Source organism: Perca fluviatilis, chromosome 12, assembly GCF_010015445.1.
Source record: "Perca fluviatilis chromosome 12, GENO_Pfluv_1.0, whole genome shotgun sequence".
Taxonomy (NCBI): domain Eukaryota; kingdom Metazoa; phylum Chordata; class Actinopteri; order Perciformes; family Percidae; genus Perca; species Perca fluviatilis.
In genome coordinates this window covers 38,265,489-38,291,103 of record NC_053123.1, presented here as the reverse complement: position 1 = coordinate 38,291,103, position 25,615 = coordinate 38,265,489, and the positions used below count along the sequence as shown (strand labels likewise).

The following is a 25,615-nucleotide window of genomic DNA, read 5'->3' as shown; positions in this document are numbered from 1 at the left end:
GTTATTTAAAAACACAATTTTATAATTTTGCAGTTGATGAGTGTTAATAGCAAAGACTAAAAACATGAGCATATTTATGTGTGGGACTTGGTTTGATTTAAAATCACATTGCATTATTAGGTGTTTTAAATAAGTGACTTTTTTGAAATATCAATTTATGGTTGGCCTCATATCAATCACCGTGGTTACTGCTTGTAGCCATCCTAACCTTTCTGGCCTTTCCTGAGAGACTACCTTTTCAAAACTAAGAAGGGACTAGTTTTAGGAAGCATTTTCAAGAAATTAAAAGGATAAGCAGATTGTTGCCGAGGTTTTTGTTCCCAGAGTAAGATGTACAGTGGGGAGAACAAGTATTTGATACACTGCCGATTTTGCAGGTTTTCCCACTTACAAAGCATGTAGAAGTCTGCAAATTTTATCATAGGTACTCTTCAACTGTGAGTGACGGAATCTAAAAAATCCAGAAAATCACATTGTATGATTTTTAAATAATTAATTAATTTGCATTGTATTGCATGACATACGTATTTGATACATCACAAAACAGAACTTCATATTTGGTACAGAAACCTTTGTTTGCAGTTACAGAGATCATACATTTCCTGTAGTTCTTGACCAGGTTTGCACACACTGCAGCAGGGATTTTGGCTTACTCCATACAGACCTTTTCCAGATCCTTCAGGTTTCAGGGCTGTCGCTGGGCAATACGGACTTTCAGCCAGGAACGGACTGGGGCTAAAAAACATCCCTGGACTTCCTCCCAAATTGGCCCATCATCTGGCCATTCGCCCCTAGCCGTGCGCGACAGACACTAGCCAGGAAGACCTGTGTTGGATTTCTCTTGTAGGGTACAGATTGATCATTAGCAAATTATCAAAATGTTTTATCAATATTAATAAAGTTATGAATATGGTTATTAATAACTTTATCAAATCGACAAACACTCAAAACGGGGCACCACCCTGTAAGTCAGGGACCAATGATCAACTTGGGAACAGTCTCATTTCTGTTAAAAATCCCTTAAAAGGATTTAAAGGAAGGGGTGATTTCGAGCACAGACCTGTCTAGCCAGCAGTTATCACAATAAGTACACAAATAATCACAAGCAACTGCTATTTAAAGTATAATAAGATTTATTAAAGCGTCACAATTATCAGTAGCCAATCAGCAATCCTTCAATAATAAACTTATATACCCTTTTACATTATCACAATCAAAAACAAGCAAGGAACCAAAAACAGCAGAGACACCTCTGTGTCTGTGCAGCGGGTGTGGGTGTGTGTGTGTGTGTATGAGTGTGAGTGGGAGTAAAGGGGGCGGGGTCGAAGTGTAGTCTAACACGAACCACTAAATGGCTACTCCAGTGAGCTGCACCTAACTATTCAGCCTCAAGAGGGCGGTAGTGGTACTGGGTGCGCCCGGAGGGGTGAAGAAGCCCAGGTGGGGGTTGCCCACGGTTATGCTAAGTCAAGCGTTAGCTCTATACAAGCTACACGTGGTTAAACAATGGGTTAAACTAGCTTGGACGCATGTGTGTGTGTGTGTGTGTGTGTGTGTGTGTGTGTGTGTGTGTGTGTGTGTGCGTGTGTGCGTGTGAGTGTGTAAAGAGGAAAAGAGAGAGAGAAAAGGAGGGAAAACACGATTTTGGAAACACACACTTAAAACCTTGATCTCTGGGGTAACGGGACTAACCGCACTCTCCGTTTTACTCAAGACTCTAACTTAACGTGGCGTTATAGCAGAGTCTGAGGTTTGTTTAACGGTAAAGCGCGTTTATTCCCCGGCGCACTACACGAGCGCGCAGCTGACTCAGCTTTGTACAGTACAGTAAACTCCCTGAGCGGGAGGTATGAGCTACAGTTCAACACAACTTTCAACAATATCTGGATCAGTGATATTCTTCACAACAGCACATAGGACGCGGCGGTCCGATCACACATTAATGGTAAACAAAACTAGCAATACCTTTTTACACATTAATAAACACCCTAGTTCTTATGTCTGCCCAGAACCATAAATGCCTCTTACTTTTGGGTGCACAGTCCGTTGCTTATCCGGCGGATTTTCCGGTGAACAGAACTGAATTTACCTCTCGCCAGAGGTAAATGGCCGTACCGTCCAAGGCAGTGGAGCGGAAACAAAGCCGAGTCGACTTGCAAGAAAAACGCGTTGTCTCTTCTTCCTTGAGACAGGGGTTGATGTACCCTTCTGCAGATTCGGTGGTATACGGCTTGTATTCACCAGGGCCCGGTTGTATCACGACCGATACAAACGTCTCACTCGACCAGCGAATGGTGCGACGTTGACTCTCGAACAGCGCTGAACGATGCGTCTCCTTTCGGCAAAAATTACCTCGAAGAACCCCGGGCTGTGACCTACGGCGACTTTTATCTCCTCTCCGCCGCCTGCTGGCAGCGAGTGGTGCGTTCAAGGAGCCGCGGCCAATCAGAAATCCCGAACTCAACGAAGGTGTGAGAATTCGTCGTTGCAGTTCTCAAGCCCTCCACCAGTCTGCCATTTTCCTTATGTCTTGGAGGGACAATCTCCATTTTGGAGGCTCCTTTGTTAGGAGTGAGGGGTCACAGGCTGGGGACTTCCCTACAGGCCGCTCTTTGGCCTCAGGGGAAGCTTCAGGCCTCACAGAATAGTCTTGATCATAACTGTTAGGTTCCAACACCTGATACTATGCAACAATACTGTAGCCTATCAGACAAGGTATTCACAGCAAGTAACATCTCAAAACCAATGATAAGAATTGGGGTTTTGTTTATTAACGTTTACATTTGCGGTTGGTACCATCTTTACAACTAAACACTCTCTGTAGAGACAGGTTTTAGGCTTTTGCTGAGGGTGGTAAGCAAAAAATTGTTCCAGGCTGTAACTATCTGACCTGGGCCGTGTGAAATATTGTGATGTAGAGCATCCTGGGACATCCTGGCACTTCCCTGCACTCTCCCTGTCATCTTTTTTGCTGAAACTATCTTCAACCTGAATAAACAAATGATTTTAAAGATAGGTTATTAGCTATTATTGATGATATAATGTGTTGCTTTGTGTTAAAGAATTAGCATTGAATAACCTATTTAATATTTTCTCAATGTCATATTACACTTTTGATTCATATTAAGGCTGTGAAATGATGAAAATGACTAGGCCCTATCAATGTTGTCTGTTTCTCTTTCACAACCAACCACCAGAGGGATATTGCACAAAACCAGGATAAGGGATTAAGCCGGGATATTCAGGTTATCCTGGATGAATTTAGCTTTGAATTGGTTTTACAAAAGCAGGTTGAATTAAACCCAGCCAAGTAACCATGGCGATTTATTCTTTGCAGCTAGCCTGGTCCAGAGCAGGCTAACAGCTAGGCTAAGATTAATCCTGGAGTCTGATGTGAATCAGCTGACGCTCTGATCCAAAATAAACGTGTTTAACAGTTATTCCGTTGTCTTCTGAATGTGTTCCACTTCATTTTATTAACATGCATTACTTGTCACTATTGCTGTCACGAGTTGATTTAAATCCTACTACTGCAGGTAAAAAGTGGGACGATACGGAGGAAATGGGCTTTTCCAACGCTGCCGTCCCCGTGAAATGTGCCCCCGCCCATGCAACGCGGGGAGGCGGGGGGAGGCAGGGGGATCCTCCCACACGGTGCAGCGGACTCTAAAAGGGGAGTTTTAGCATCAATAACGACGACAATGGCCCCTGTCAGACAGCCTTACAGCACGCACGGAGATGAGAAGGGTATGTATCGACTTGCCTTACTCTGGGGTTTACGGTGAATAAGCTAAATTCCCAATAAGTCAGCGTGTTCCTTTAAGAAATCCGTGAACGTGCACTTATCCCAGCTTTCTACACCTGGCTTGACATGGCTTCACCTACTTATCCTGGCTCGGCAAACGTGCAACCGATTAAGCCGCGATGAGTGGATCACACTAAGTCAAGCTGCGCTTTTTCATTTATCCTGGATTTCTTTATTCTACTTTTGTGCAATAGGCCCCGGGTCTTTGCCAGTTCCACAATAGTAAACGCAAATATGAAAGACAAGGAAAAACTGCAATCTGATGGAAGACAGACAAAAAGTGCAAGCTAGGATTTTTTGGTTAAACTTTTGGTTAACTTTGGTGAATTAAATCGCCTATTTGGATCTACCTCAATTAAAATTGAAATAATGTTGCTTGAGGCTGCAGGGGTTGTGGAATAGCTTCATGATATAATGCATATAGGGTTGTGTGTTTCTCTTGTCACTGTTTGTGAAAGATGAGCAATAGATTCAGTCTGACTACATACAGTGCCCTCCACAATTACTGGCACCCCTGTTTAAGATGGGGTCATGGACTTCTAAAAATTCTCCTTTTTTTTAAACATAGAACTCAAATGCAAAAAAAGAGAACAATCCAACTTTTTATGTAAGTACATTACTTTGGTGGTAAAAAAAAAATCACACATTTAGAAAAAAGAAACTTGAAATCATGTGTCCCACAATTATTGAAACCCCTAACAATTCCGCTGAAAAATGTAATGGATTTTTTTTTTTATATATTTTTCTGTAGTTGCTAAAGTTGGTCAGGGTATCTAGGAACTTTTAAATAGTAATTCATGACTTCCTGTTTCCCTGGGGTATAAATACGACGTGACACAGAGTCCTAATTCTCTTACCCATTTGTCAACATGGCAAAGACAAGAGAACACACAATTCAAGTAAGGCAGATGTATGTCAACCTTCATAAGTCAGGCAATGGCTACAAGAAAATAGCCACTCGCCTTAACTTGCCCGTATCTACAGTCAGAGGAATCATTAAGAAGTTTAAAACAACTGGAACAGTGACAAACAAGGCTGGAAGATGTCCCAAGTTTATCTTGCCACAACGCACAGTGAGGAGGATGGTAAGAGAAGTAAAAAAAAGTCCTAAGATCACTGTCACAGAATTGCATCAAAGAGTTGCATCTTGGGGTCAAGGTCTCAAAAAACCATCAGACCGCTCCCTACATGCCAACAAGCTGTTTGGGAGGCATGCAAGGAAAAAGCCTTTTCTCACTAACACTCACAAACGTAAACGTCTGGAGTTTGCTAAGCGGCACTGGGACTTCAACTGGGATTGTGTGCTTTGGTCAGATGAGACTAAGATTGAGCTTTTTGGCAACAAACACTCTAAGTGGGTCTGGCGTAAAACAAAAGATGAGTATGCCAAAAGCACCTTCACCACCGTTAAGTATGGTGGAGGATCTGTGATGCTTTGGGGCTGTTTCTCTTCCAAAGGCCCTGGGAACCTTGTTAGGGTGCATGGCATTATGAATGCTTTGAACTACCAGGACATTTTAAATAAAAACCTGATGGCCTCTGCCAGAAAGCTGAAGATGGGTCGTCACTGGGTCTTTCAGCAGGATAATGATCCTAAACATGTGGCAAAATCTACACAAAAACGGTTCAGCAGTCACAAACTCAAGGTCCTCTCATGGCCATCTCAGTCCCCAGACCTCAACCCAATCGAAAACCTGTGGGGTGAGCTAAAGAGGAGAGTGCATGAGAGAGGACCCAGGACTCTGGATGATCTAGAAAGATTGTGCAAAGAAGAATGGTCAAAGATCCCTCTCTCTGTGTTCTCCAATCTTGTGAAATGTTATAGAAGGAGATTAAGTGCTGTCTTGTTGGCAAAAGGGGATTGTACAAAGTATTAACATCAGGAGTGCCAATAATTGTGGGACACGTGATTTCAAGTTTTCTATTTCTAAATGCGATTTTTTTTTACCACCAAAGTAATGTACTTAAATAAAAGGTTGGATTTTTCTCTTTTTTGCATTTGAGTTCTATGTTGTTTAAAAAAAAGGAGAATTTTTTAGAAGTCCATGAGCCCATCTTAAACAGGGGTGCCAGTAATTGTGGAGGGCACTGTATTACTTGGTTAATGTTTTTTATTGTAAGTATATGTCAGCTGTATGATAAAACAATATGTCAAGTATTATGTGTGATGCATTTGAACTCAAGGCAAATATCCCTCTGGGGAAAATAACGTATCAACTGCAAAGTGGTCTCCATGATACTGTATGTACAAATTAAAACGTAATAAGACTATAGCAAACACATTGTTGGAAAGGTCTCAACCTGGACAGTAACATATGTCATTCTGAAGAGGACAAATTACTCCTGCTTTGAAATATTGACCTCTGAACCTTGAACTCAGTACATGTTTGAAGGCTTGTCATTTAGCAACAGAAGGTGATACACACATAGTACCAGCTGTTATAGAAGGTACTACACACATAGGACCAGCTGTTATAGAAGGTACTACACACATAGGACCAGCTGTTATAGAAGGTAATACACACATAAGACCAGCTGTTATAGAAGGTACTACACACATAGGACCAGCTGTTATAGAAGGTACTACACACATAAGACCAGCTGTGATAGGAAAAAGGATAAAAAACTGTTATAGAAGGTACTGACACCATAGGACCAGCTGTTATAGAAGGTACTGACACATATAGGACCAGCTGTTATAGAAGGTACTACACAATAGTACCAGGAAAGGTATAAACAAGAACTAGTTATTAGAAGGTACTAGACACATAGGACCAGCTGTTATAGAAGGTACTACACACATAAGACCAGCTGTTATAGAAGGTACTACACACATAGGACCAGCTGTTATAGAAGGTACTACACACATAGGACCAGCTGTTATAGAAGGTACTACACACTAGAACGCTCTGCACCTCAGCTGTCATGTAGATATGGTCTCCAAAGTTTAAGCTATTGTTACCTATTTAACGATTTAATCTTTAAAATCTGATGACACAGTGTGTTCCCCCCAGGGTGTATCCAAAAGTCTAAACTGCCAACTTCTACTTTTTAGAAATATACCAATATACTTTAAAACTACAACTCCCATAAGAGACGTGCCACAGGAGCTGTTACAAAGCTAGTGTACTTGTAGTTCTTCCGGGGTGGGTGGGGGGACATGTTCGGCTCCTGTGTTTCTGCTGTCGGCCGTGAGAATGGCTTCATTCCATTTCAGATTGCCGCCGCCGGCCGGCCAAGCAAACACATTACATGAGACAAATACATGAAACTGAATTTTATTATTATTGTTATATTTAATGTTTGAATCCTCAAATATAACGTTAGACAAAAACATCAATATTACGAATATTATGTATTTGTATCTTTCCTATCCGCCAAAGGGTAATTACTACGTCACTTCTGGAGTCTTCCGCTGATATTTTTAAACATTATTACGGTGCATAACTTACTGGAACAAATCTGAAGCGATACTGGCGTTAAAGACCGTCTGATCACTCCTCGATTCTTTGAAATAAATGCATTGTGGGATATCTGCTTTGAATGTGTTTAGCTCGGATCATATCAAAATGTTCTATTTTAGAGCATACTGTAATATTTCACCGATAATAAGACCAACATAATATTATTAAAATAAATACATGTATACCATGATAACATCTAAATAAATGTTGATAGATGTAGCGTTATAGTTTAAAAAATATAAATAAACAAAAAAGCAACCCAGCTTCCCTGGCCGAAATAGACCGAAATAATAACATTAAAAGAAATACATATAGACCATGATAAGACGTGGTGAATATATGTCGATTAAAAGAGCTGTTATTGGGCTAAAAATACCAATAATAAAGCAGGCACAGATTTCGAGTTACGCAAATTGCGTGTTTTTTCTTTCGTCTTTATCCAACAGTGAGGGATTGTCTATCTGACACCCCCTCCCCCGCCGAAAAACAACGTAACAGGTACATCTCTTTCTTTCTTTTTTAAACATTATTTTTGGGGCTTTTCCACCTTTAACTGATAGGACAGCTAGGTGAGAAAGGAGAGAGAGAGAGAGAGGGGGGGAGACATGCAGGAAATTGTCTGCGGACCTCTGCGTTGAGGCATAAATCTCTACCCACTGAGCCAACCCTGCCAAAGGTACACCTCTTTCGTTGGAACTTAATACCAGGGGTCCTTGGCCATGCGTCAGACATTTTACGAGTAGGGAGTGAGACTGTGTTGGAATGATTTCCTGTAGCGGTACGTGGGACACTGTCTCGCGCTGCTGGTAGGGTTCGCTTGCCTAATGCAGCTTTCAATACACAGCAGCAGGAGTTGGTTGGGCTTGATGTGCCGAGACAGCTTGTACACGACCCAAAGCCTGTCTGGCCTCACGTGGTAGGAGGCTGTAATCCATTACCTGGAAGACAACAGGGGAGGGAAGAGGACTAACAAGCCAACTCCAAAACATTCCCCCAAAGGTGGGGGTTGGGCGTGGGACCAGCTACTCCACCCTGTAAAAAAGCCTTCAGCTACGGGAACATCGACGAAAATCAGAAAATCCTCAAGCCTTGGGAAGGAAGCCTCTGCAGCAAACCAAGCTAAAGAAAATATGACGGCGTACATGGAAAACCGCAAGGAGACTGTACGTTTGAAGCGGCTTCTGACCTCAAAGCGACCCACCACCATCGCAACATGGAATGTGAGGACCATGTATGCTGGTGGAAAGGCAGCAGTGATAGCAGAGGAGATGAGGAGGTACGGGACATCCCTCCTTGGTCTGGGAGAAACCAGGTGGCTCCAGTCAGGGCAGGTCAAGCTGGCGAGTGGAGAGACCATACTCTACTCAGGACATCCCGATGACTCTGCACCACACACAGAGGGAGTAGCGTTCATGCTGTCCAAGGAAGCACAAAGGGCCCTTCTCAGCTGGGAACCCATCAACTCACGGATCATCACTGCCAAATTTCAAACCACCCACAAGAAAATAAACCTCCAAGTGGTACAATGCTACGCCCCCACCAATGACACGGATGATGAAACAAAGGACCAATTCTACAACCAACTATACACTATTCTACAGGCCAGGAAAAGGAAGGACGTCATGATCTTGATGGGAGACATGAATGCAAAGATAGGGGGCAATAACAACGGCTTTGAGATAGTTATGGGAAGAGAAGGACTAGGGACCATGAATGAGAATGGAGAAAGGTTCGCAACAGCTTGTGCAGACAACAACTTGGTCATTGGTGGGTCAGTATTCCAACACAAGAACATCCATAAAGCCACCTGGGTGTCTGCTGACCACACCACAGAAAATCAGATAGACCACATCTGCATAAGTCAGAAGTTTAGACACTCCCTGCTGGATGTCAGAGTCAGAAGAGGAGCAGACGCAGGATCTGACCACCACCTCCTTACAGCAAAGATCCAGCTGAAGTTAAAATGCATGAAGCACAGGGAAGAAAGGGTCAAATTCGACATACAGCAATTTCAGGATATAGGTACATCAGAACTCTACAAAGTGGCACTACACAACCGGTTCAAAGCCCTAGAAATAGAAACCCCAAGCAAAGTGGAGGAGATATGGAAAGGTCTGAAAAACTTGTGGAAAGACACATGTGAAGAAGTAGTAGGGAGGAGGAAGACAGACAGCAAGCCCTGGCTATCCAGAGATACAGACAGCAAAGTGAGCGAGAGGAGGAAGAAAAAAGAGGCAGTAAACAGAAGTAAAACTAGAGCGACCAAGGCAGCAGCACAGAGAGAATATGCATTAGCAAATAAAGAAGTGAAAAAAAGTGTAAGGAGAGACAAGAAGAAATTTATTGAAGATTTAGCACAACAGGCAGAAGAAGCAGCAGGAAAGAACAACCTGAAAGACTTATACCTAACCACAAGAAAGCTCACAGGCAAATTCAGACATGCACAGGCACACATTAAAAACTCACAGGGTGTACTCCTCACAACCAAGGAAGACCAGGTGAAGAGATGGACTGAACACTTCAGAGACCTGCTCAACAGGCAGCCTCCTCAACTGACAGCAGAAATCCCAATAGCCCAAAACCCATTGGAGATTAACTGCAACCCCCCCACCAAGACGGAAATCAGAAAAGCCATTAAGGCCTTGAAAGGAGGGAAAGCAGAGGGACCAGACGGGATTCCAGCAGAAGCTCTTAAGGCCGACACTGAAACCTCCACCAACATGCTCCACCATCTCATGAAAACCATCTGGGAGGAAGAAAATGTCCCATCTGACTGGAGAGATGGCCACATCGTGAAAATCCCCAAGAAAGGAGACCTCCGGCAGTGTAAAAACTACAGAGGAATAATGCTCCTCTCAACACCTGGGAAAGTGCTCAACCATATCCTGCTCGAGAGACTCCAGAAGGGGGTCGATGAGAAACTGAGGGAAAACCAGGCTGGCTTCAGGAAAAACAGATCCTGTGGAGACCAAATTGCCACCCTCAGGATTATTATTGAACAGTCCATCGAATGGAACTCGCCGGTCTATGTGAATTTCATAGATTTCGAAAAAGCCTTTGACAGTGTGGATAGGGAAAGGCTGTGGAAACTGATGGCTCATTATGGGATCCCAGCAAAGATTATTAACATCATAAGGAGCATCTACCATGGGACGAGATGTCAAGTCCTCCATGAAGGATGTATATCAGAGGCATTTGAGGTCCTGACTGGTGTGCGGCAAGGGTGCCTGCTCTCACCCTTTCTTTTCCTCCTTTGCATAGACTGGGTGATGAAAGAAACAATCAACAATAGACGAACCGGCATACAGTGGAGCCTGACAGAGCAACTTGAAGATCTCGATTTCGCTGATGATCTGGCACTACTGGCTCACACACACCAACAGATGCAGGAAAAATCTGGAAAACTAGAGGAAACAGCTGCTCTGCTTGGTCTCAAAATAAACTCATCAAAAACTAAAGTATTGCGTATCAACAGCAAGAACAACACACCCATAACCATGGATCAAAATGCACTAGAGGATGTAAACAGCTTCACATACCTTGGTAGCATCATTTCAAGGGAAGGTGGCACAGAGGACGATGTCCAAGCCAGGATTGGAAAAGCAAGGACAACATTCAACATGCTAAACAATATTTGGAAGGCAAAAAACTTGTCACTCAAGACCAAACTGCAAATCTTCAACTCAAACGTAAAGACCACTCTACTCTATGGCTCAGAAACCTGGAGAATTACCACCACCATACTCAATAAGCTGCAGACCTTCACCAACCGGTGCCTCAGACGCCTCCTAGGAATATACTGGCCTAACACCATCTCTAACACCAACCTGTGGGAACTCACCAAACAATACCCAATAGAAATGCAAATCCGGAGGAGGAAATGGAAGTGGATAGGGCACACACTCAGGAGAAAGAAATCAATCACTAAACAGGTGTTGACGTGGAACCCACAGGGCAGGAGGAAGAGAGGCAGACCGAGAACCACCTGGAGAAGAACCACAGAACAGGAGATGAAGAAAGAAGGGCTGACGTGGCAACATCTGGAGCGGAGGGCCCAAGACCGGAGAGGATGGAAGAGCTTCGTCGATGGCCTATAATCCTAGGGGAATCTAAAGGCCTAAAGTAAAGTAAAGTACGTGGGACACCGAAGCTGTCAGAGCCTCTTGGCTCTTTTCAGTGATTGGTGGTGATAATGAAAAGGAACAAGGAAACTTCATCCAGTTATGGGGTTTTCCCTCATCTGTGGAATGACGTGAGTATGCTAGGTAACAATGGTACATTATTCTATTGACATACTGGTCTAAATAAAGACATTCTATTAACTTACTATCCATCCATCCATCTTCATCTGCTTATCCGGTGTCCGGCTCGCGGGGGGAGCAGCTCCAGCAGGGGACCCCAAACTTCCCTTTCCTGAGCCACATTAACCAGCTCCGACTGGGGGATCCCAAGGCGTTCCCAGGCCAGGTTGGAGATATAGTCCCTCCACCTAGTCCTGGGTCTTCACCAAGGCCTCCTCCCAGCTGGACCTGCCTGGAACACCTCCCTAGGGAGGCGCCCAGGGGGCATCCTTACCAGATTCCCGAACCACTCAACTGGCTCCTTTCAACGCGAAGGAGCAGCGGCTCTACTCTGAGCTCCTCATGGATGACTGAGCTTCTCACCCTATCTCTCTAAGGGAGACGCCAGCCACCCTCCTGAGGAAACCCATTTCGGACGCTTGTACCCTGGATCTCGTTCTTTCGGTCATGACCCAGCCTTCATTACCATAGGTGAGGTTAGGAATGAAAACTGACCGGTAGATCGAGAGCATTGCCTTCTGGCTCAGCTCTCTTTTTATCACAACGGTGCGATAGATTAAATGTAATAGCGCACCCGCTGCGCCGATTCTCCGACCAATCTCCCGCTCCATTTTCCCCTCACTCGCGAACAAAACCCCAAGGCGCAGCCCTGGCAGAGGCCAACCCTCACCTGAAACGAGTCCGACTTACTGCCGAGAACCCGGACACAGCTCTCACTTTGGTCGTACAGAGATTGGATAGCCCTGAGGAGAGACCCCCTCACCCCAAACTCCCGCAGCACCTCCCACAGTATCTCTCGGGGGACCCGGTCATATGCCTTTTCTAGATCCACAAAACACATGTAGACCGGTTGGGCATACTCCCAGGCTCCCTCCAGGATCCTTGCGAGAGTAAAGAGCTGGTCCTTTGTTCCACGACCAAGACGGAATCCGCATTGTTCCTCTTCAACCGAACCCTCCTTTCCAGCACCTTGGACTAGACTTTACCAGGGAGGCTGAGAAGTGTGATACCCCTATAATTGGCACACACCCTCTGGTCCCCCTTTTTAAAAAGGGGAACCACCACCCCAGTCTGCCACTCCTTTGGCACTGTCCCAGACTTCCACACAATGTTGAAGAGGCGTGTCAACCAGGACAGCCCCTCCACACCCAGAGCCTTGAGCATTTCCGGACAGATCTCATCAATTCCAGGGGCTTTGCCACTGTGTAGTTGTTTGACTACATCAGTGACCTCCGCCTGGGAAATTGACAATGATCGCCCATCATCCTCCAGCTCTGCCTCTAACATAGAATTAGTCGGATTCAGGAGTTCCTCAAAGTGCTCCTTCCACCGCCCTATTACCTCCTCAGTTGAGGTCAACAGTGTCCCATCCTTACTGTACACAGCTTGGATGGTTCCCCGCTTCCCCCTCCTGAGGTGGCAAACGGTTTTCCAGAAGCACCTTGGTGCCGACCGAAAGTCCTTCTCCATGTCTTCTCCAAACTTCTCCCACACCCGCTGCTTTGCCTCTTTCACGGCAGAGGCTGCAGCCCTTCGGGCCCTTTGGTACCCTGCAACTGCCTCCGGAGTCCTCCGGTATAAAATATCCTGGAAAGACTTCCTCAATTGGACGGCTTCCCTGACCACCAATGTCCACCACGGTGTTCGTGGGTTACCGCCCCTTGAGGCACCTAAGACCCTAAGACCACAGCTCCTCGCACACAGCTTCAGCAATGGAAACTTTGAACATTATCCACTGGGGTTCAATGCCCCCAGCCTCCACAGGGACTGTAACTTACTAGTTTTTCATTAATTTTTGACAGTATTATATATATATATATATATACAGTGCCCTCCACAATTACTGCCACCCCTGTTTAAGATGGGGTCATGGACTTCTAAAAAATTCTCCTTTTTTTTAAACAACATAGAACTCAAATGCAAAAAAAGAGAAAAATCCAACCTTTTATTTAAGTACATTACTTTGGTGGTAAAAAAAAAAAAATCGCATTTACAAAAAGAAAACTTGAAATCATGTGTCCCACAATTATTGGCACCCCTTATGTTAATACTTTGTACAACCCCCTTTTGCCAACAAGACAGCACTTAATCTCCTTCTATAACATTTCACAAGATTGGAGAACACAGAGAGAGGGATCTTTGACCATTCTTCTTTGCACAATCTTTCTAGATCATCCAGAGTCCTGGGTCCTCTCTCATGCACTCTCCTCTTTAGCTCACCCCACAGGTTTTCGATTGGGTTGAGGTCTGGGGACTGAGATGGCCATGGGAGGACCTTGAGTTTGTGATTGCTGTACCATTTCTGTGTATATTTTGCCACATGTTTAGGATCATTATCCTGCTGAAAGACCCAGTGACGACCCATCTTCAGCTTTCTGGCAGAGGCCATCAGGTTTTTATTTAAAATGTCCTGGTAGTTCAAAGCATTCATAATGCCATGCACCCTAACAAGGTTCCCAGGGCCTTTGGAAGAGAAACAGCCCCAAAGCATCACAGATCCTCCACCATACTTAACGGGGGTGAAGGTGCTTTTGGCATACTCATCTTTTGTTTTACGCCAGACCCACTTAGAGTGTTTGTTGCCAAAAAGCTCAATCTTAGTCTCATCTGACCAAAGCACACAATCCCAGTTGAAGTCCCAGTGCCGCTTAGCAAACTCCAGACGTTTACGTTTGTGAGTGTTAGTGAGAAAAGGCTTTTTCCTTGCATGCCTCCCAAACAGCTTGTTGGCATGTAGAGAGCGTCTGATGGTTTTTTTGAGACTTCGTGACCCCAAGATGCCACTCTTTGATGCAATTCTGTGACAGTGAGCTTAGGACTTTTTTTTACTTCTCTTACCATCCTCCTCACTGTGCGTTGTGGCAAGATAAACTTGGGACCTCTTCCAGCCTTGTTTGTCACTGTTCCAGTTGTTTTAAACTTCTTAATGATTCCTCTGACTGTAGATACGGGCAAGTTAAGGCGAGTGGCTATTTTCTTGTAGCCATTGCCTGACTTATGAAGGTTGACATACATCTGCCTTACTTGAATTGTGTGTTCTCTTGTCTTTGCCATGTTGACAAATGGGTAAGAGAATTAGGACTCTGTCTCACGTCGTATTTATACCCCAGGGAAACAGGAAGTCATGAATTACTATTTAAAAGTTCCTAGATACCCTGACCAACTTTAGCAACTACAGAAAAATATATTTAAAAAAAAATCCATTACATTTTTCAGCGGAATTGTTAGGGGTGCCAATAATTGTGGGACACATGATTTCAAGTTTTCTTTTTCTAAATGCGATTTTTTTTTGCCACCAAAGTAATGTACTTAAATAAAAGGTTGGATTTTTCTCTTTTTTTGCATTTGAGTTCTATGTTGTTTGAAAAAAAAGGAGAATTTTTAGAAGTCCATGACCCAATCTTAAACAGGGGTGCCAGTAATTGTGGAGGGCACTGTATACTGTATGTTGTCTAGTACTCGGTGAAGGAAGTATTCAGATACTTTCCTCGGGTAAAAGTACTAATACATAAAACGTGGAAGTATCATCATAAAAATCTACTTAAAGTATTAAAAGTAAAGAAGAAGCCTCCCGTTGTAAAAAGTGTAAATGATCCAAACAGTTGTGTGTTTAATGGTCTAATCATCTCAGCTGGACTTGTAGGCTGTTACATTCTTGGCTAGTTTCATTTATAAGATCAGATTTTATAAACTACATGTGTTTTGTGTGTAGAAATCTTAATGTGTAAAGTAACTAGTAACTAAAGCTGTAACAGATGAATGTAGTGGAGTAACTAAAGTAACTAGTAACTAAAGCTGTAACAGTTGAATGCAGTGGATTAAAAAGTACAATATTTCTCTCTGAAATGTAGCAGAGTAGAAGTAGAAGGTGGCATGAAAAGAAAAGATTCAAGTAAAGTACAAGTACCTCAACATTTGGACTTAAGTAGTTACATTCCACCACTGGTCTAAACAAAGACATTCTAATAACTTACTAGTGTTTCATAAATTTTTGACAATATTATTATAAATATATATTAAAATCCTACATTTGCTTTGCAATTCCATTGACCTGGGTCGACTTAATAAAATTAATACCAGACCTTACTAGACAAAGTGAAATTAGTGACAGTATTTCAACATCAACATTTTGAAGCAGTCCTGCACATTGTCTATTTGATGTCATGAAGCCAGTTGTGTCAGCACCCGTCCAATACCTCACTGAGATCAGATCAGGTCTTTAGACCCAAAGGTTGGGAGTTCAAGCCCCGAGGGTAAATATTCATGATTTGTCCCTTTTAGAAAACAGGAACAGACACTGTTTATGTGACAATATGTCTTTTATTTGTGAATGCTCATTTGATTATATAGTAAAGGAAATCAGCTGAATAAAGAACACAACACATCAGTTTAACAATAACTCTCAGAGAGAAATCTAATTAGTGTGTTAATATTTTATCAGATGAGTGGGCGCTGTTTATAACAGATAATATTCAGTAAACTAAAATAGAAAAGATGTACAAATATTCAAATGTTTTCTGTATTTCATTTTGTGTTATTTACTGTAGATTAAAAGCTCAAACTGATTAGTTTTTGTCCAGCTCAGTGAGCCAGTTTCTGTCTAATTTTAAACCCAAATGTGAACTGTTCCCTAACTCTTCAGATAATAAACAAGTGAAAGGGAGTCATCTGTCAGCAGAGAGCTGTTTCTGTCTGCTGAACAAACTGAAAGTGAATCAATGATAGAGATTATAGATGAGCTGGAGAGGCATCATGATGGCGCGGTAGAGTTACACATACAGGTTCTTGGAGCAGATGAAAGAAGCCTCGTTGGTACAAGCCGCGTTGTTCCAGTTTTCTATGGAGAGAGTTTCCAACCAACGAATTACATTTAATGTCAAACTTTGACAATTGAAACTGCAACATATGACATGATGTTGTAAATGTATTATTTACCATCAGGGTACATCTCAAGACAGTTCTCCGCTCCATTGTTGTGGTCAGGCTTCCCCACAGCCCAGCTTTCGTAGTCGAATTGGGATCCATCAGCCCACATCCACATACCCTCCTGGAGGAGAAAGATTGGTTTAAAGCAGGGACGTTGTCAGGACTATTTTAGGGGGGCTGAAGCTACCCCAAAATGTTCCTAAGCACCCCTAAATAATAATTAGATTTTTTTTTACAGTGCACTCTGTATCACTCACTACGTTGAATCAATCTTCCTTCACCATTAATCTTTTGGTGTCGTCGTGCACTGCAGTCTGTTTTATTTTTATTTCATGAACTGTCAACTGGTCGAAATGGCAGTGTTTTAGAGAGAGGCTTATTACGCTTGCATGGTAACGGTATGTGGGAGAGCGAGGAAGAGAGTCACTGAAGAGAGAGAGTGCCAGGCAGCATTAAAACAAAGCAGTAAATCAGAGAATTACAATTTTGTTTTCGCCGATTTGTAACTCAAAATGCAACTGTAGAAAGTATCTCACTATCATTAACGTTATCCAAATTCTATATTAGAAACAACAAATAGTATATCCAGCTACAAAAAAGCCGGAAAGTCAAAAGTAAGATAGAAGTACAAAGAGTCAATGGCTATGAAGATGATACACCATCTTGTCTCTTCTCATTGGTTTTAATATCAGTCCCTAAATATCAAAGTGTCACTGTTAATGCTATTGTACCGGTATATCCTTCAATTCATTGAACAAATTGATACTGGAAGATATTTTAGGAGAAAGAGAGTGAGAGAGAGAGATAGAGGCACCAATGCATAGCCTAAACTAAATTATTTCATGATATTTATTATATATGCTTGATTCTGACCAATTTAACTTTCTGCATTCCTTTGCTGTAATAAATGAAAAAAGTTTGTAGATGTTGCCTAAATGTAGACTAGGCTATATATGAGCATACATACGTATATATACATACATACATACATACATACTAGAACTTTTATTCATCTTGCCATCAGTTTATTAAATTCAGACACTTTAAATCTTTGTCAACCATATTGCAAAAAGCTAGTTCAGCATATTATGCCTGACTGGATTAGTGTGTTTTTCTTTAGGAGCGGGAAGGGCAGACAGCATGTTGCCTGTTTTGTCATTTGGGCTGCCTTTTTGAGTGCAGCGGCACTGAGAACATTATATTTCACATAATTTAAGCTCTTTTTTAAATGAAATAGGATTAGTCCATTGAATCGTTCGGTTTTTAATGCGCACCAAACCGAAAGCCTTGTACCGAATGGTTCAATACCAATAAGTGAATCGTTACATCCCTAGTAATTAAATTATTTTGACCTGCAACTTATCTAATAGAGAGGAATTAGGTATGGGATTACTTTACCATCAATTTACACGGGCAGTAGATAGCGGTTAAGTCTTAGCCTAAAGACGAACTCAGCAGGAGCACAGTCTGGTCTAAGTAAATCCCCCCCATGCAGCTTTGATGTATCTAAAAGCTAACTTTAGAGTTTGTAAGTAAGATTTTTCAAGGGAAAGTTTTGCACAGCCTTTGGGCTAAGCCCCCCTGCCTTTCAATTCTAGTGACGTCCCTGGTTTAAAGTCAAAGTAAAATCAAGAGTTCTTGTTGTAAAACTCATTCAGGCCACAAGAGGATCCTCCTTGTTTTCTACCGGTCACATGATAGTTAAGGTTAACGGTCTTTATAGTTAAATTTAGCAGAGAAAAGGTGACTGTGAGCTGAGTACGGAGCACAGTGAAGTGACGGTCCTTTCAGAGTTATAGTTGAGTTTAGGAGACAAAAAGTGAGTATCACGCAGCGACGACAGTAAAGTTTAGAAAAACCAGAAGGACTAGTTAAGATTAGAAAAAAGATGGTGGCTTGGATTAAAACACTCCTCCTTATGAGGATCTTCACACTCTTATACAGCAGCACTCAATGTGCCAGTAATACATACGTGGAATACATACAGATTACAGAGCTTTACTTTTCACAGCTATATGTTCGAATTTTTCATGAGAACAGGCTGAGAGATGAGCGACATCACTTCTTGTGTGATGATAAAAGTCTCACCTTCACTGTGTCAAAGCCTCCGATCCAGGCATTTTTGTCAGTACCGGACACTTGGTTAGTGTAATTTCTGATGAATCCATGTTCCGCATCCGAGTGGATGGAAGCCAGATGCCCACCAGCGCTCTGGCAAAAGGTCTAATGGAGACAATATCATCAGTTTAAAATGTTTAGAAAAAACAAAGTCATAATCACATTATTAACAGATCTAAGGGCAGCTTTACAGTCACAGGGCACATTTTTATACTTTTAATTAGTAGTGGAAGAAGTATTCAGATCATTTACTTCAGCAACCACACTGTAAAAATACTTTATTACAGTAAAAGCAAAAGTAGGCTACTTAGTTACTGGTATTAATACTTTAACTAGCTAAATTTTCTTGATGATACTGACATACATTAAATGCAGGAATTTACACTATCAGAGTATTTTTACAGTGTGGTATTAGTACTTTTACTGCAGTAAAGTATTAGAGTACATTGGTATTAAGCATACACTTGTCATAATAGATAGAACTGCTTTACCTCTGCTTCGATCCAGTTCTTTGTCTGGCTGTAGAATGCGAAACAGCGAGAGCCAAACGAAGTCCAATCAGTAGGGCAGGAAGGTGCCTGTCCCTGTATGAACAAACACGCCAAAAACAGACTAGTCTATATCGACAACTGTTCATTTATGGCATTTTTGGAACTGGATGGAACTGGCAATGCAAGACTACAATCAGAGCAACCCAATGAGTCAGAGATACTGTTCTGAATAAACTGTCTCGGTATTGCTAAAATCCTGAATAAGGGCCTACCAGCGTGTCAAAAAGCCATGCTTGGTCAGGTGTGTTGGTGACACAAAAAGTCTCCTTTAGCGTCTGCTATGCGGCACAAGAATGGGACAGTTACGTTTAGGAATATTGTGGGTGGGGTTACAAAATTTACGTATGAGTGACATATCTCAGTCAGAATTCATCAAGCATCATCATGAAAGATATGCCAGAATCATGCTTCACTTGGCTGACAATGAGGAAAACTTAAGGAAAAATGGTAACACTTCATAATAACCATCACTAATAAATGGTACATTTATAGTTAATTAATCTTTAGTTGATAGGTATTTTACTGTTAAAAGACAATGCAATGATGATTTATAACGTTTACTCATTATTAGTAATGTTTTAATTAATGTTATTTCATCATTAGTTTAGTGTCATATACAATAATAAGTTTATAACTTCCGATAGTTAATACTTTGTCAGTAGTTAATAATTGTTTTGTAAATCATCTATAATTATTATTTGAATGGCTATTATAAAGGTTCAACTAATCCTTATAATAAGTTAATGATTAATAAATGGTGTATAAAACATCAAGTAACATTTATTTGAGCTCTTTAAATCTTTTTTTGGCAATCTGTTAAAGAGATTATTTTATTATTTGATATCTAAATAATGTTTATAGATGCTTTACAAAGTTTATATTAATCATTAACAAGGTATTATTTTCATCAGTTGAAACTTCAATAGACATCCAAATAATGTTTACTGACGGTTTACAAACGATTTCTCAATCATTAACAAAAAATGATTATACATAAAATGTTTGTATGTGAACAACAATAAACTGTTAAAATAACAAATTAAAGCAAAACTAATAATTAGTAAACAAATTATAATTTTGTTGTTAGTTAAATGAAACATTATTTGGTAAATCAGGTTCTGTCAGATTGTCTCATTCTGCAGCTGCAGGTGTTTGCATCCACCTGGTTAATGCACATTTTTTGGAAGCTCACTGTGCATCATGTGAAAGTCCTAAGTACATTGTAAGAAAGGTCACAACATTCCCCACATTTTGATGAAGAGTTAAAACAGTGGATGGTATAGCAAACCAAAGAGAACTTTGCTTCTGCTGCTGTCTATCAGCTAGGTCCTGCACTCTGAGTCTGAACATTGCATCCAATACAAACTAATGTAAAAATGTGAGAAGGGCATTTCCTCTAAGTCTCAAACAAGGTTGAATATTTGAAAAAGTTTTAATGGGATTTGAAAGTTGAATACTACCCTGAATCTATAAAAGATGTGGAACATTTTGACTTTTGAATGGTGTTTTTTGGTGAATGTATGAATCAGTAGATAGCAGTTAAAAACGAATGAATGTGTCAAATTTGAACATTCAAAACAATTTGTATCTCTTTTCATGTGACCGGTATGTAATTGTGTGAGACAATTAACAATGTGCATGTTGTATGTGATGTATAGTAGTTAAAAATGTTGTTTGGCATGGTCATGTGTTACATATGTGAAATTTACTTGGAGGATATCATTAATGCTAGCTAACACAGTGAGCTCTTTACAACAACATTATCGTAAATTATAAACCAGCACTTGGATTAGTGAGCGTCAAAAGCATCAGAAATGCGTAAAAAATAACACTACCTTCAAAAAAACATTGAAAGGATAAAGAAAAATCATTCAAAGTGTTGAAACAAGCATTGTTTAATAAATTAAATAACATGTTTCTTCTCAGAAGTTTACTAACTGAGCAGCTTTCTATGAGAGAATTTTAAGAGTGTACTTACATATGCAGCCAACAGTCCGCTGGACAAGCAGAGCAACAAAGCAAACGGAAAGACTGACGTCATCTGTGGAAAGACATTAAACAAAGTCAACAAACTGTATAAAAGAAATAATGTCAGACAATGAATGACTGCAACTGATCATTAATGAGCCATTTATCAAATTAAAGTATGCTGCGAGTTAAGTGTGATATATAATATAGATATGGTTTATATTTGATAGATTATTTCATAATTAAAATGTGTAATTATTAATTACACCAAGTTTTCTTAAAAAAAATGTCCTTTTTATTAATATAGGATTAGTTATTAAAAATAGATGAAATTGTGATAATGAATTGAAAGATAATTACCTTTGCTGAGGTGTTGACTGGCTGAAACAAAGGAGAAGAACAAGCTGATGACAGTCACTGGAAGAAAATGTCTTTTTATAGTTTATCATAGCGCCGTGGCATCTGAAATATGTCAACCCGAGAACATGTTTGAATCTCTGATTGACATGTTTTTATGTAAAAATGAACAAGGAAACACTTTTTTGAAATTTCTTCCAGTAAGAGGTACTGCAGCCAACATACTTGTACTTTACTTCCTTTTCATGCCACTGTATACTTCTACTCCACATCTCATCTCATCATTTGACACTTAAATTTACTTTTTACATTACGATAATGTGAAGTAATACTAATTCTACTAATGTACCCAATGTTGGATCTGAACCAGTTGAACAATAAGGTCCCTGGGACGACAAAAGGACAACACAAGGATTATTGCTGTGAAAGTACTTGATCACGGTACTTGTTGAATGTTTTGTGTTTGATACTGTATATTGTATAAAGTTACCTCCCGCTGGGGGGCCGCTGTCATGGAGTTTATAATTTCGTTAATAAAGTCGTTCAAAACAACCATCGCGGCAACGCAACGTTGCAGCGGAGCTCTTAAGTAGACTGAGAAATGGTGTCAGGTTTCACAAAATGGCAGACAAGAATCCAATAGCACGGCAGTGAGACAGTCAGAGTTGCAAGGAACGTTCAGTTTACTAAACAATATTCAAGGCAAGGTCAAACTGGGAGATCAGTAACACAGACAAACATCTGACGAAGGGCAGGCAGAATCCAAGGTCCAAAAACAAGCAAACAAGCAGGGTCAGAACAGGCAAAAACAGACTAACAAATGCTGGAGAGCTTGGCAGTAACACACAAGACAATCTGGCAAGGAACTGAGGAAATGGACTTGTGATATTCGGAGGGCTTGATTAGCTGATAAGGAGCAGGTGAGTATGGGGTAGTGCAGGCCAGGTGAATGGAATCAGCAGGTAATGCAGAGCAGGAGGAAGTGGCAGAGTCTGAAATTACATTAGAGTTAGTAGACCATCACACCGTTTACATGCAGCCAATAACCCGTTCAAAAACGGAATATTAGCAATAACCCAGTCGCGCACGGCCATGTAAACACCGGAAAAAACCCGAATATGCTACCTGGGTTACCCCTTTTCTAACCCAAACTTTTGTTCATGTAAACGCGTATCAGCATATCCCCATCAAAAGGAACACTGATTTGTGTTCTGCGCATGTTCTATTTGCAAGGAATCTTGGTCTTTTGAGTAGAGGAACTTCTTGTATGCGCCAGAAAACATAGTTATAATAATAATTATATACTATAATAATATGGTTATATATATATATGTCAATGCAGAAAACCTGCGCGCAGTATACCGTAAGTAAACAAGAAGTAGAGGTAAACATGGCGAGACGCAGCACAGCACCAGACGTTTGGAGCGAGGAGGAAACCAATTTCTTTATAAGTGTGGTTAAAACCATGAATATAATGTCTTTTGTTGACGGCAGAAAGTACAGAGATAGTGAGATTTATAAGAAGGTGACCGAAAAGTTATTGCGTCTTAAGGTTGTCCGTATGTCCAGACGCTAACCGTGCGTCGCCGTTTACATCGGGATATCGCCAATTGATTACAAATTCCATGTATACAGGAGTAACTCTCTCTGCTCATGCATGTAAACGGGTTATTACAAATGTTTCAGAAACCTGAATAGTGACCTTAACCCGACCATAACCCGAAAATTGACAGCTTGTAAACGTAGTCCATGACATATTGCTTGACCAATTGGAAAACTGGGTTGGTCTTTCTGGCTCAGTACTAAAGTGGTTTGAATCCTATTTAAAGAACAGGGACTACTTTGTGTCTATAGGTAATTATACATCTGAGCATACAAACATGACGTGTGGAGTTCCCCAAGGCTCTGTTCTGGGGCCTCTTCTGTTTAACATCTACATGCTTCCACTGGCTCAGATTATGGAAAACGACAAAATAAGTTACCATAGTTATGCGGATGACACACAAATTTACATAACCTTATCACCAGGGAACTACAGCCCAATACAACAATTAAATATGTGCATTGAACAGATTAATGATTGGATGTGCCAGAACTTTCTTAAATTAAATGAAGAAAAAACGGAGGTGGTTGTTTTTGGAGCAAAAGAGGAATGATTGAAAGTCAGCGCTCAGCTTCAAACGACAATGTTAAAAACAACAGACAAAGCAAGAAATCTTGGAGTAGTCATGGACTCAGACCTGAATTTTAAAAGCCACATTAACATAATTAAAAAATCTGCCTATTATCACCTTAAAAATATATCAAGGGTTAAAGGACGTATGTCTCAGCAGGATCTGGAAAAACTTGTCCATGCTTTTATCTTCAGTAGAGTTGACTACTGTAACGGTGTCTTTACAAATCTCCCTAAAAAATCAATCAGACAGCTGCAGCTGATTCAGAACGCTGCTGCTCGAGTCCTCACTAAAACCAGGAAAGTGGATCACATCACTCCAGTACTGAAGTCTCTACACTGGCTTCCAGTGCCTCAAAGAATTGATTTCAAAATACTTTTACTAGTTTATAAATCACTAAATGGTTTAGGGCCAAAATACATTTCTGATCTGCTACTACATTATGGACAGGGACAGGTCTGCTACACTATGACCCACCCAGACCTCTCAGGTCGTCTGGGACAGGTCTGCTACACTATGACCCACCCAGACCTCTCAGGTGGTCTGGGACAGGTCTGCTACAATACCCACCAACCTCTCAGGCGTCTGGAAGGTCCGCTACACCCCCAACCTCTCGGGTGGTCTGGACAGGTCTACTTGTTGTCCCCAGAGTCAGAACTAAACAGGGGAAGCAGCATTCAGCTTTTATGCTCCACATATCTGGAACAAACTCCCAGAAACCCGCAGGTCCGCTGCAACTCTCAGTTCTTTTAAATCTAAGCTAAAGACCTATCTTTTTGATGTTGCTTTTCTTTAAATAATCTATTTTATTAACTTTAATTTCTTATACTGCACTGTAACTTTTATTCTTATACTGCACTATCAATTTTATTCTTGTCTTTTAATGTTTTTAATTTGTTTATTCATGTTTTTAAATAGTTTTTAATTATTTTCTAACTGCTCTTTAATGTTTTATGTAAAGCACTTTGAATTGCCCTGTTGCTGAAATGTGCTCTACAAATAAAGCTGCCTTGCCTTGTCTAGTGAGGCAGAAATAACAAACAGACAATGAAAAACCAAAGCCTGGCTGAAGTTGTGACAGAGATTATTTACACTGCTTGCCAGAAGTCAGATGTTAGCCACCAGAGGTAAAGTAGTAAACATGTCTTGTTCGTCAAACATCTACGACCTCTGACCTAACGTCACGTTGGGTCAGCAACCTGAGTGAACGAGGAGATTGGTTATTATTGCTTTGCCCGAAACCAAGATACCAAGTCTTTCTTTCTCTAAAGTGTGCCTTCTGTCCTCTCTGACAACTAACCTAACTGCCACTTTGCCTGTTTGAAAGCCATGATGTCTCTCTCTCTCATGGGTGGGCCAAATTCTCTGGGCGGACAAAGCAGAGAAAGAGGAGGTAACCTTGCTCCTTATGACCTCATAAGAAGCAAAATTCCAGATCGGCCCATCTGAGCTTTTATTTTCTCAAAGGCAGAGCAGGATACCCAGGGCGTGGTTTACACCTATCAACATTTCTAGCCACTGGGGGACCATAGGCAGGCTGGGGGAAGTCATATTAATGTTAAAAAAACCTCATGAAGTGAAATTTTCATGCCATGGGACCTTTTTTTTACTGGACTTTACTATTACTGAAGTGAAATAGATATTATTAATCTTTAAAGAGCAGTTGTTTGTGATTATTTGTGTAATTCCAATTTCACACTTACCTGGTCACTTTATAAATATCAGATAAATTAATCAATGTAATCAGTATTTTTCTTTCTATAAAGTTTGCTTTTCTGTCCTCTCTGACCCTAACACACAAACGCACACATGAATGTTAAAGAATCTTTATTATTTATGTTAATGCTTGGTAAATAAACCTTACGTAGTTATTTTATAGGGAAGTTTACTTGCACTGTGCTTTCTTTATACTGCCATAAAACTCAGATTTAGTACTTTTTATACAGATTTA

General features: G+C 41.0%; 1 protein-coding gene across 2 annotated transcripts in view; it reads right to left on the bottom strand.

The window, feature by feature from the left end:
- Positions 1-25,615, bottom strand: part of LOC120570383 (galactose-specific lectin nattectin-like) — a 367,842-nt gene that overhangs the window by 301,395 nt on the left and 40,832 nt on the right. Inside the window, exons 5-10 of one of the 2 annotated variants that reach the window (XM_039818700.1) lie at positions 21,494-21,514; positions 21,144-21,206; positions 19,106-19,198; positions 18,585-18,719; positions 16,506-16,617; positions 16,139-16,407 (exon numbers count right to left, since the gene is read on the bottom strand). In XM_039818700.1, coding sequence (XP_039674634.1) covers positions 16,340-16,407; positions 16,506-16,617; positions 18,585-18,719; positions 19,106-19,198; positions 21,144-21,206; positions 21,494-21,514 — 492 coding nt within the window. In that variant the 3' untranslated portion in view covers positions 16,139-16,339. Of the gene's footprint in view, positions 1-16,138; positions 16,408-16,505; positions 16,618-18,584; positions 18,720-19,105; positions 19,199-21,143; positions 21,207-21,493; positions 21,515-25,615 lie in introns of those variants that run through there. The other variant, XM_039818701.1, reaches the window with a different exon arrangement.